The sequence below is a fragment of the Jatropha curcas genome, chromosome 11 (genome assembly GCF_041381405.1).
Source record: "Jatropha curcas cultivar XTBG-Jc1 chromosome 11, XTBG_Jcur_1.0, whole genome shotgun sequence".
Taxonomy (NCBI): Eukaryota; Viridiplantae; Streptophyta; class Magnoliopsida; order Malpighiales; family Euphorbiaceae; genus Jatropha; species Jatropha curcas.
The window spans coordinates 9,169,633-9,182,478 of NC_143161.1; the positions used below are offsets into that span (position 1 = coordinate 9,169,633).

Consider the following 12,846-nt stretch of genomic DNA (forward strand, 5'->3'; position numbering starts at 1 on the left):
AAGGACTATTCACGCATAGTACTATTTAAGTATACGGTTACTATTTACGTATACGGTCACTATTCACGTATACTAACAATCAAGGCGGAGTTAGACTCGAGTGGGAGTAATGGCTGCAGATGAAGGAAAGTCGAAAATTGAAAAATTCGACGGTGCAGATTTTGGCTTTTGGAAAATGCAGATAGAGGATTATCTGTATCAGAAAGGTCTTTTCCAACCTCTCTCAGGAACGAAGCCAGAGGCTATGAAGGAAGAAGATTGGAATCTTCTAGATAGACAAGCACTCGGCGTTATTCGTTTAACCCTCTCCCGTAATGTTGCCTTCAACATAGCAAAAGAAAAGACCACCGCGGGTCTTATGGCGGCTCTTTCCAATATGTACGAAAAGCCATCGGCCGCAAATAAAGTTCACTTGATGAGGCGGTTATTCAATCTACGAATGACGGAAAACGCTTCGGTGGCCCAACATCTCAATGAACTCAATACAGTGACAACCCAATTGAGTTCAGTTGAAATTGAATTTGATGAAGAGGTACGAGCATTGATACTTTTGTCTTCCCTACCAGAAAGTTGGAATGCTACTGTCACAGCTGTGAGTAGCTCGTCCGGAAGCAAGAAGTTAAAATTTGATGATGTTCGTGACCTAGTTCTTAGTGAAGAGATCCGACGGAGAGAGTCAGGTGAACCTTCAACTTCTTCAGTCTTGCATACAGAATCAAGAGGAAGAAATTCAACCAGAGGGAATGGACGCGGTAGATCGAACTACCGAGGCAAGTCAAAGGACAGGAGGTCCAAATCCAGAAATCCTAGCAATTTCAATAGCACAAAGACCATTGCATGTTGGAATTGTGGAAAAACTGGTCACTACAAAAATCAGTGCAAGAATGCACCTAAGCACCAGGAGGGGAAGTTAGAGGCAAATGTTGCATCCACCTCAGGAGAAGATGATGCACTTATATGCTCTTTGGAAAGCAAGCAGGAATCTTGGGTTTTAGACTCCGGTGCGTCATTCCATGCAACTTCACAAAAAGAACTCCTTGAAAGGTATGCCCCCGGAAACTTTGGAAAAGTATACCTTGGTAATGACCAACCATGTAATATTGTTGGTAAAGGAGTAGTGAAGATTAAGTTGAATGGGTCTACATGGGAGTTGAAGGATGTCAGACATATTCCTGACCTGAGAAAGAACTTAATCTCAGTAGGTCAGTTGGCCAGCGACGGCTACACAATAACCTTCCACGGCGATAATTGGAAGATTACAAAGGGTGCAATGATGGTTGCTCGTGGAAGTAAGAGTGGTACTCTTTACAGCACAGGAGGAGCAACCTATTCCATTGCTGTTGCAGCAAACAGTGAAACTCCCAATATATGGCACCAGAGGCTTGGCCATATGAGTATGAAAGGAATGAGGATTCTACACTCACAGGGAAAACTACCAGGTATTCAGTCAATTGAAATTGACATGTGTGAAGACTGCATATTTGGAAAGCAGAAAAGAGTCAGCTTTCAGACAAATAGAAGAACCCCAAAGAAGGAGAAACTTGAGCTTGTTCACTCTGATGTGTGGGGACCAACTACTGTCTCATCCATTGGTGGAAAACACTACTTTGTGACTTTTATTGATGATCACTCTCGGAAAGTATGGGTTTACTTTCTAAAATATAAGTCAGAAGTATTTGATGCTTTCAAAATTTGGAAAGCTATGGTTGAAAATGAGACAGGATTGAAGATTAAAAAGCTCAGAACCGACAATGGTGGTGAATATGAAGACACCAGGTTCAAGAAGTTCTGCTATGAGCATGGAATCAAGATGGAGAGAACCGTGCCAGGCACGCCTCAACATAATGGTGTAGCTGAGCGCATGAATCGAACGTTGACAGAAAGAGCCAGAAGCTTACGTGTACAATCAGGCTTACCAAAGCAGTTCTGGGCAGAAGCAGTCAACACAGCAGCTTACTTGATCAACCGAGGTCCATCGGTACCATTGGAGCACAAAATACCAGAAAAGGTATGGAGTGGAAAAGAAGTAAAACTCTCACACTTACGAGTTTTCGGTTGTGTAGCATATGTGCATATAGGTGATCATGGCAGGAATAAGCTTGATCCCAAATCTAAGAAATGCATTTTCATCGGCTATGGCGGTGATGAGTTTGGATACCGCCTCTGGGATGAAGAAAACAAGAAAGTAATCCGCAGCAGAGATGTAGTCTTTAATGAAAGAATGATGTACAAGAACAGACATGACACAGTTGCCAGCGACTCAGAGCAGAGTGGGCCAGTGTTTGTAGAGGTGGACGACATCTCAGAAAGTCTGCCGAATGAGTTAGTTAAAGATCCTCAATTAGAGGAATCGATCAACACACCACAAACTTCTCCTCCACAAGCATTAAGAAGGTCTGAACGTCCTCCAAAGCCTAACAGAAAATATATGAATTATTTGTTATTAACAGATGGAGGAGAACCTGAATGCTTTGAGGAAGCATGTCAAACGGTAGATGCCAGCAAGTGGGAGCTTGCCATGAAAGACGAAATGAAGTCTTTAATCTCCAATCAAACATGGGAACTAGCTGAGTTACCCGTGGGAAAGAAGGCACTTCACAACAAATGGGTGTATCGAGTGAAAGAGGAACATGATGGTTCCAAGAGATACAAAGCTCGACTGGTAGTCAAAGGGTTCCAGCAGAAGGAAGGAGTTGACTACACCGACATATTTGCACCGGTTGTAAAACTCAATACTATCAGGTCTGTGTTGAGTATTGTTGCCAGTGAAGGGCTCTACCTTGAGCAGTTGGACGTAAAGACGGCGTTTCTTCACGGAGACTTGGATAAGGAGATATACATGTACCAGCCGGAAGGATTCTCAGAAAAAGGAAAAGAGAATATGGTGTGCAAACTCAAGAAGAGCTTGTATGGACTGAAACAAGCTCCAAGACAGTGGTACAAAAAGTTCGACAGTTTCATGCACAATGAAGGCTTCCAGAAGTGCAATGCCGACCACTGTTGCTTCTTCAAAAGATACAGGTCCAGTTATATCATTCTACTGCTTTATGTTGATGATATGTTAGTAGCAGGTTCAAATATGGATGATATCAGAAACTTGAAGAAGCAATTGTCAAAAGAATTTGACATGAAGGACTTAGGTCCAGCGAAAAAGATTCTTGGAATGCAAATCACGAGAGATAAGCAAAAACAGGTGTTGCAATTATCTCAGGCGGATTACATCAATCGTGTATTGCAAAGATTCAACATGAATAATGCTAAGCCGGTCAGCACACCCTTGGCTAGCCATTTTCGCCTATCCAAGGACCAGTCCCCTCAGACGGAAGAAGAGAGAAAAGACATGGCGAAAATTCCTTATGCTTCAGCCATAGGAAGTTTGATGTATGCAATGGTATGTACGAGACCAGATATTGGCCATGCAGTGGGAGTTGTTAGCAGGTATATGTCAAATCCAGGGAAAGCTCATTGGGAAGCTGTAAAGTGGATTTTGAGGTATCTACGAGGCACTACTGAAAAGTGTTTGTACTTTGGTAAAGGAGAACTAAAAGTACAAGGTTATGTAGATGCAGACTATGGAGGCGACATTGATCACCGAAGAAGCACCACAGGTTATATTTTCACTGTTGGTACTACAGCTGTTAGTTGGATGTCACAGGTACAGAAGATTGTAGCTTTATCCACAACAGAAGCTGAATATGTCGCAGTGACAGAAGCCAGCAAAGAGATGATATGGCTTCAAGGTTTGTTAACTGAGTTGGGATTCAAACAGAAAAAGAATGTTTTGTACAGTGATAGTCAAAGTGCAATACACTTGGCAAAGAATTCAGCATTTCATTCCAGAACCAAGCATATTGGACTTCGTTATCACTTCATCAGATCTCTATTAGAAGATGATGTGTTAATACTGGAGAAGATCCAAGGAAGTAAGAATCCGGCAGATATGTTAACAAAGGTGGTGACCATTGACAAACTGAAGTTGTGCTCGACTTCAGTTGGCCTGCTAGAATAACAGACCAGAGAAGACTGCCGCATGATTGATGTGTGAAGACAGATTAAAATCAGTCTTCAAGTGGGAGATTGTTAAAGTATTACTGTGGGTCCCTCCAACATATGAGACCCACACGGTTTGAAGAAATAAAAAGGAAGAAGAAAATTTGTTTTCGGTGGACGCGTTAGGATTCGGTGGACGCGTTACAGTTTCGGTGGACGCGTTAAACCTCTCCTATAAATAGGAGAGGATTTTCTTCATCTCAGTACAACACTAAGAAATAGAGAGTGAGAGCAATTGTGAGAGAGCGAGAGTAATTGTGAGAGAAAAATAGAGAGATTATTCAAGAAGAAAAATTAAGATATTCTTGAAAGAGTGTTGTGAGTGTATGTAAACAATATTTATTTTTCTCCTATAAAAGATCTGTGGCAGTCCGGAGACGTAGGCAATATTGGCCGAACTCCGTTATCAAATTGTGTGTTATTATTTTCTTTTGCTCCTTCATAAAGGGGATTTTGCGTAATTTTTCCCAACACCCATCTGCTGAAACCATTCCATTTTTATATACCCAACAGTGCATTTGCTTACCCAAAACAATCCAACACGCATTTCCACAAGCAAATAGAACAAAATGAAATGTATGGTTTTGTGGCTTTATATTATTACCATCTTTTAACATGTTATCAAAATAGTGTAGAGCTAAATGAGGCTGCGAACTACGAGAATAAGCTCTTATAAGAGTGTTATAAATAAATGAATTGGGCATTTCAATTTGGTTGAATAAAAGGGAAGCATAAGAGAGATTACCATGGGACGATAGAGCGCAAAAAGTAATGAGTTTGCTCATAGCATAGTTGTCTTTGTGGATTCCATGGACAATGAAAGTCGCGTGCAGGGCCTGGAGCTGGCGAGTGGTCGCACATCGTTCTGCAAGGGAAATACAACGCTTCCATGCTTGGATGCTCAGTCTGGTGCCATTTAAGAGTTGGCTCATGAATGTAACCAAGTTGATGGTTCATACTCTGTTAGCTATGGGCATAGCATACTCTAGTTAGGCTATTATAGGAATCCTACAGAACGAGCTGTAAAAAGCATTTCTTTCGAAATAAACCGGCACCAACTTCATGTCGTTTACACATGGAGGAAAAGTTTCACTTTAGCTTTTTAGACGGTTCCTGTCGTTTGCATGAGGGGGTGTTCACAAAATGGCCCAAATCCATCAAAACCGATTCAAAATTGCAGTTTTAAAATGTGGGTGTTTGATTTTAATATAAAATTTTTAAAAAAAACTAATCTTTTATTTCAGTTTATGATTTTGGAGTCAAAACCGCTCAAATCCAACTAAACCTTATAAAAGGATTTTCCTTCAACATGAATGACTTGCCGTCGTGGTCAGCTTTTTCTGATAATGGCCAAAGGTACTAAATGCATGTTGTCGTCAAACTAATTTAGCATTTAGAGTTTCATTATTATTATTTTTTTTTTTTTAGAATTACTTTGTGTTTCATTTAAGTAACCTTTCCAAACTTTAAAGTCAATTAATGTGATACAAAACTTACAAGTGAAACATAAATATTAAATACCACATTTCAAACCACCATACATCTATCTATATATATTCACTTGTAATCTACCAAAAACAACAACAACAAAACTTTTCTAAAATTTGATTCAGTTTTTTATTATATTTACTTTTTGAAAATGGAGAAGGGAAATAAGAGAATGGCCGTTTTAGTCGGATGCAATTATCCAAACAGCAGAAATGAATTACATGGATGTATTAACGATGTAGTAGCGATGAGAGAGTTGCTCGTGAAACGTTTCAGGTTCGAGTCTACCCACATTCAGCTCCTAGTAGATTCAACTGTTGCTGGGTTGAGTTCTGTAATGCCTACTGGTATTAATATAAAGAAGGCACTTGATGCTATGGTTGATGAGGCTAAACCAGGAGATGTCTTATTTTTCCATTATAGTGGACATGGAACAAGAATTCCATCCTTGAAGCCTGGGCATCCATTTAGGCAAGATGAGGCAATTGTGCCTTGTGACTTTAATCTCATCACTGGTAGGTTTTACCTTTGTTTTTTGGGGGGGTTGATTTTAGTTAGTCAATCAATTTGTTTTTCAATCGTTTTTGTTACTTTTTTTCATACTTAATATTTTATTTTGTTAGATAAAAAAGAAAACTCTAGTGCCTATAATTAATTTAACATATTTATTTGTCTTTTTCTAGGTCAAATAATCATTTTTTTTTAGTATTTGAGAGAAAAGAGATTCCAAACTAATCTATTGTCAGATCGTATATGCACTTAAAAGTCATAATTGTTATAAATAAGGTATTGGTTAATAAAATTTTTAAAAAATTGTAAAATTATATAAAAAAAAGTGTTAAAATTCAGGTTTTTTTCCATCATTTGTTTTTATTTTTTTTTTTACAGCAATATTAGAATAGGTTGAAATATAAAAAATTATGCAATGCTTCTAAATTCTCAAAATTGTTTTATTATTTTTTCAGAATTTTTCAAAAAAAAATCCTTTTATGATAATTAAACTTATAATTAGGGGTAAGCAAATTGGCATCTCAGTCCAAATCGAACTGAACCAAAGCCAAAAATTGCTAACGGAAGTTTTGGAGGCAGACCAAATGAAACTGAAATTGACATTTGAATCCAACCGAATCAATCAGATTTGATCAGTTTTTGCCATGTTAATTCGATTTTAAACCCAACTCGAACCAAACATAAATTCGAACCAAATTTTCCTTGCATAGCTTACCAAACCAAAATGAGTTGATTCGATTTTCGGTTCAGTAGGTGGTTTTGCACACTTTTACTTATAATATATAATGTGATATAATCTGTAATCACTGTACACTGTTGCAGATATGGACTTCCGGCAGCTTGTGAACCGACTACCGAAGGGAACAAGCTTCACAATCCTATCAGATTCATGCCATAGTGGTGGTCTAATTGACAAAGAAAAAGAGCAAATAGGACCTAATCATATTTCAACAAATACAACGAAACTTCGCCATATTTCTAAATCCATCCCATTTGAATCCATAATCGAACACTTAGCATCTCTCACCGGAATAAACACATCCGACACTGCAACCCACTTTTTAGAGTTGTTCGGAGCAGACGCCAGCCTGAAATTCAAACTACCGAAATTCAAGTTCGACGATCCTTCCGAATTGGAAATTAAACCAGATGAAGGAATATTGTTAAGTGGGTGCCAGGCAAATGAGACTTCTGCCGATATGAACCCAATTGAGAAAGGAGAAAAGGCATATGGAGCCTTTAGTAATTCTGTGCAAATGGTTTTGAAACAGCATTTGGAGGTACTGAGTAATAATGAAGTTGTTTTGATGGCCAGAAAGGTTTTGGAAACACAAGGCTTTGATCAACACCCTTGTCTGTATTGTAGTGATAAGAATGCCGATTCTGCTTTTCTCTGGCAACTTGAGAATTAATTATAATTAGCTAGCTAACCATCAAGTTTAATTTTTCAGTGTTGTCTTTATTTTTATGGTTATTGTATGTTGAAATAATTGATTAATCACTTATTATAAAAGTGAAAATGTAATAAGTTTATGCCTTGTGGATTTGTTTTTTAAAATAATTGAGAAATTCATTTTGTTGTTTTACATTGAATGGGTTTAAAAAGTTATTAGTTAATAAACATAAATTTTTTTAATAATTAAATTTATTTGCATTATCATAATTAAACTTGTTTCCATTTTAGCATTAAAAAAAATTTGAAAGTTTAAAGAAAAGCATGCTTCCTAATTCTAAACACATTTGGATATGTTTTATTTCTCAATAAATTAAAAAAATCTTTATAATTGTTATTTTTTTATTTTTCTATTTTTTTAAAAGTATATTTCGTTAATTATAATATCAAACATTGCAATTAGAAGCTAATAGAGTTGCTTATCTTTTAACAAATCAAAAGAATTATATATATATTATTTTGAATAATAATACTAAAAATAAAAGATAATATTATATAATTTCCGCTTGAAGATGATCTTGATAAAAAATGTAAATCTTCGTAGTAGCAACTAGTCCTTTAATTGAGTTGGACGATAAAATAAATAATTTCTCTTGATCTTCTATACCTTGATTGTTTTCCAAGAACTTGCAACATATAATGTACACATATGATTTTCAGATTTTGAGTAAATCACAAAGATATAAGTTTAGTTTTCCTTTACATGATAAGTTGAATATTTTCAAGTCGATAATATTTGAGATCTTTAAATTCGCTTTATGGTTTGTATGACTATATTGAATTTATCATGAAAATAGGCTACCCATGTGATTTTTCTGATTTTGAAAAAAAATATATAAATATTTCTTACATTTGAAAAAAAATATATAAATATTGTATAGCCGTACGAAACACGAAGGACCATTGGTATTAAATAAAATTAGTGAAAATCATAAAGAATTAAAATAAATTTTAAAATTTATAAATATCAAATTTTATAAATAAATGGATTGAGATAAGTAGAACACATGCGAAAATTGCTGCTTCCATCACTAATATGCACTTAAATTTTCATCTAAAATATTTTATTGCATAAATATATTTAAATTATATAATGGATTGTAGTGGAGAGCTAGTGCATGCAATTTTAAACATACCTATGCTAAACTTGTTATGCGTAGTTAATTTAATACACATCTGTCTCAAATTCATTTACTAATATTCAAACTTACTCTAAATGAGTTTTTATAGACACTTTGTTGAATTTATTAATTAATTATTTTTAAATTAATTAATTTAGAGTATTAATATCTTTTATTGGCCATTATTGTTTAATTAATTATTTTTAAATTTATTGCAATACAATGTAAAGTATTATTGTGTATATTGTGTGTTAACTTTTTATTTATTAAAATATCGAAAGAAAAGTTTTAAACAGATTATTAGATAATCGGTGCAAAAGTAGAAAAAAAAAAAAAAAAAAACAACCATCGAAAAACCTCCTCCATTTTCTTTGGGGGCCTCATAACTGGTTCACCTAAAAAGCGAAAATTGTTTTTAAAAGTATAGAATTTTTTATTAAAGCAAAATATTTTCATGAATTAGGATGACCGAGTGGTCTAAGGCACCAGGCTTAAACTTTCGGTGCAAGGAAAGGGCGTCGGTTCAAATGCCACTTTGACAATTTAACTTTATTTTACTTTTTGTCTAATAGAAAAGAATTAACTCATAATTATTTGAATTTTTGTATAATTATAATGCTTAATTTTGCTCCAATATCTCACAAATTTCCAAAGACCATATAAATGTATATCTGAAAATAACAATGTCAAATTATTAAAATATTTTACAATTTACCAGACCATTTCAATATATAACTTAATAGTGTGAATATAACATGAATATTAAATAAAACAGTTCTAATGCAAAAGTTATGATTTTGATCATTAACAATTAGTTGGTCATGAGTTTACCAGAATTTCATGCAAATATTGATTAGAAAGAAAACATATAACTAGTTAATTGCATAACTGTTTTATTAGATATAACTTGGTAGAATTTCAAATATATAATTTTGTATAAGTTTTAAATTTATTAATGTTTTTAATTTTTTTTTTTTGCAGAAAATTGGCAAATTATTGATAAAAAATTTAAGATAAATATATCATAATATTTTTATAGGAATAAAAAAAATACAAATATAGAAAACTAAAATTTTTTATTTAAAGACAATCAATAATAGCAGAAGAGATTAATCTTTTATATAAAAAACTGATCATTTTTCATGTAAGACGATAAACAATTTCGTCCGTTTGAAAACTCGTGGGACACAATAAGAGATACCGAAACGGTAACAATATTAGGAATATATAAATGCAAACCGTAAGTAATATTTAAAAGTAAATGTTTTATTTTCTCCTTTCAACTCCATTATTTAGTTTTTTTTTTTTTTTTTTTCATGCATGGTTTCTTATTTGATTGTAAGAGGGAAAAAAAAAACCCAAATTTGAATGTGTTTGTAGCTAGTTCAACTGATGCAATTGATATTAATAATTAATAATAATAATGATAAATGATGTTCTTGTGATAATGGATGATAGATGTAAGTTTATAAAATTAGGCCTTGTTTAGTAATAGCTTATGAGGCAGCGTATAGGGATTTAACCAAGTTCAAAACACTATTTTTTTTTGTTCGGTGATGTAATGTTATAGAAGTAGTAGAGTTTGAGTTATTGGGCTAGACAATTAGCAGCTACTAAAAGTCTAAGAGTCTATTTCGTGAATTTAATTTTTTTTATAACTGTCGGCTGTTAAATATTAGTGGTTAGTGATTAATGATTATATAGCGGTTTATGATAAAAGTGTTCGATACAAATAACTATTTGATTAATCGACTAATATAAAATAACAAAAAAGATATGAAAGCGAGGAAAAAAGGTAAAAAGACAAGAAGTGACGGGTATATATGTCACAAAGAAATTATAACATGCTAAACGTTAACGAAGATAACCTTCATAAAATATTATCTTAAATTCTATTACCAGACGCTATAATTAATTAAGATAGTATTTCAATCATATCAAAACATTAAATATTACTCGAAACACAGTCAGTAAATTTTTTTGCCTATGGGGGAAATTTTTTATTTATAAGAATAAAAAATTAATTTTAATATTTTTTTTACTTTCACCCTTATCCTCCCCACCTTACTCTCTCAATTCCAAAATCAGCAGTGATACATGGAACGACTCGATCCCGGCACGGTATATATTTTATTATTATAGGTGGGCCATGGTAGATTTTAACTGAATCCCCGTTTAAGAAAGGAAAAAAGGATGGTAAGTGCAGTAAAGGAGGGGTAAAGCAGACAATTCCCTTAAAATTGATTGGTGAAGTTTGTTCGTCTTGCTAAGCTTAACTTTAAAAGAAATATATATATATATTTTTTAACTTGAGAGGTCCAGAGGGTACTGCTCTTTACAAGTTTGCTTTAATAGCTTGTTTTAATAGGGATGGGGCAATTTTTGTAGATAATACCATTTTATTCCTTTTTTTTCTTAATTTGCCTTACTTAAAATTTGAAATGTGACTCTTTTTTATTAAAAATTAAAAGAATTAAATAATTGCCGCATTTTCAAATTTTCTATCTATTTTAATGCAATTTAGATATTTATTTCAATAATTAAATTTTATAATAAATTCATTTAAATAAAATATTAATTATTACTTCCGTCATATTTATAATAGGATTTGAAATTCTAATTAATTTAAATTTTCATATATTTCTATTATAAAATTTTATAATGTCCTCTTAGTATATTACATAAATTTTAAATTTTATATATGAATTTGATATTTCTAAATATTATTAAACAGTAATATAATTATGTCAACATACCCGAGTCCGGTCTAAGTTTAAACCGCCGTGCAACTGTAACTTAGCATTTGTCTAAGCTACAAAGTGAAGGCGAGTGGTAATCCACTGGCGGTTGGACCTGTTATCTTTTACATAATTGTTAGACTTGTTGTACAAAAACGGATAGTTAAAATATAACTAATTAACTCTGACCAATACTTTGCAAGTTTGAATTAAAAATCAAATTTGACAAAATGCAGACTAACTCTGACCAATAATTTCCATTAAAAATCAAATTTAATAAAATAATTTAATTTGTTATATAATATCAATAACTAAACACATTAAGTTATATCCCTTTAACCTATAATTTTTATCATAGTTTGCTGATAAAAAAAATAACATAGTTTTTTTTTTAGAAGAAAAAAATTTTCTTTTTAACCGAGAGAAGAAAATTTTATCGTAGTTTTTTTTTTAGGAAAAAAAAATTTATCATAATTTGACTTGCACATATATTAAAAAAATTTAATTAATACAGTAAAATTATACTTATTTTATTTTTCCTAATATACTCTTATATTAATTTCGTCCATATATGGTCATTAATGGCTCTAAACAAGTTAATTTAGTGTACTAGTGTCTTACCTTTGTGAGTTGTCCTCAAACTTTTTGTCTTCTAGTTTTTCTCTTATATTTCTTTCTTATTTCCAAATAAAATAGTTTTTACTTATTTATATTAATTTATTTATTTTTCTCCTATATGATATTATTTGAAAATATAATTATTTTTTCCCTTATAATTCGCATGATGTGCAAAGTAATATTAAAAGATGAAATAATATTTTATAACATCATTCAAAAATAGTAAAATTATATAATAAAATAATAAATTGTATCTTATTGAGATATATTGAAAAGTTGTGATATTAAGATATATCTTTATCATGCGAAGCTTTTCATAAGATATGCAATAGTAAAAGTCATGCATGATATGACTTACATAAAAAATGCATACACGCTATTAATATATTTTTCAATATTACTATAATTTTGAGAATTTAACAATAGAAATAAGAAATTAAATATTTTTTATTTTATATTTATGATTTATTATAAATGATTATTAATTTATTTGAAATATTAATGTATTACTTATTTAGTAGAGTATGACATAAGCATATGGATTTCCTACTTTTTAAAAATTATCGTACATGTACGTTCCCGTATCTCGTGTTTCGTATCCATGCAACTTAACTCCTTGTATATGAGACAACTCTTTACATTAAGCTAATCAACCAAGGTTTTTTTTATTACCAATAAAATAAAATGTTTTTTAATACGCTTTTGTGTCATTGAAATAAGAAATTAAGTATTTTTTTATTTTGTGTTTATGATTTATTATAAATGATTGTTTATTTATTTGAAATATTAATGTATTATTTATTTAGTATACTATGTCCTAAGCATGTGAATGTCCTACTTTTTTTAAAAAATTGTTGTGTCTTTATGT

At 32.3% G+C, this 12,846-nt stretch overlaps 1 protein-coding gene across 1 annotated transcript; it reads left to right on the top strand.

Moving 5' to 3' along the window:
- The first annotated feature begins 5,615 nt into the window (after nt 1-5,615).
- Nucleotides 5,616-7,634, top strand: MC9 (metacaspase 9). Its single transcript, XM_012227353.4, has 2 exons — nt 5,616-6,053; nt 6,871-7,634. The coding sequence occupies exons 1-2, from the start codon at nt 5,690-5,692 to the stop codon at nt 7,458-7,460; spliced, it is 954 nt and encodes a 317-aa protein (XP_012082743.1). The 5' UTR covers nt 5,616-5,689; the 3' UTR covers nt 7,461-7,634.
- Nucleotides 7,635-12,846: the final 5,212 nt, after the last annotated feature.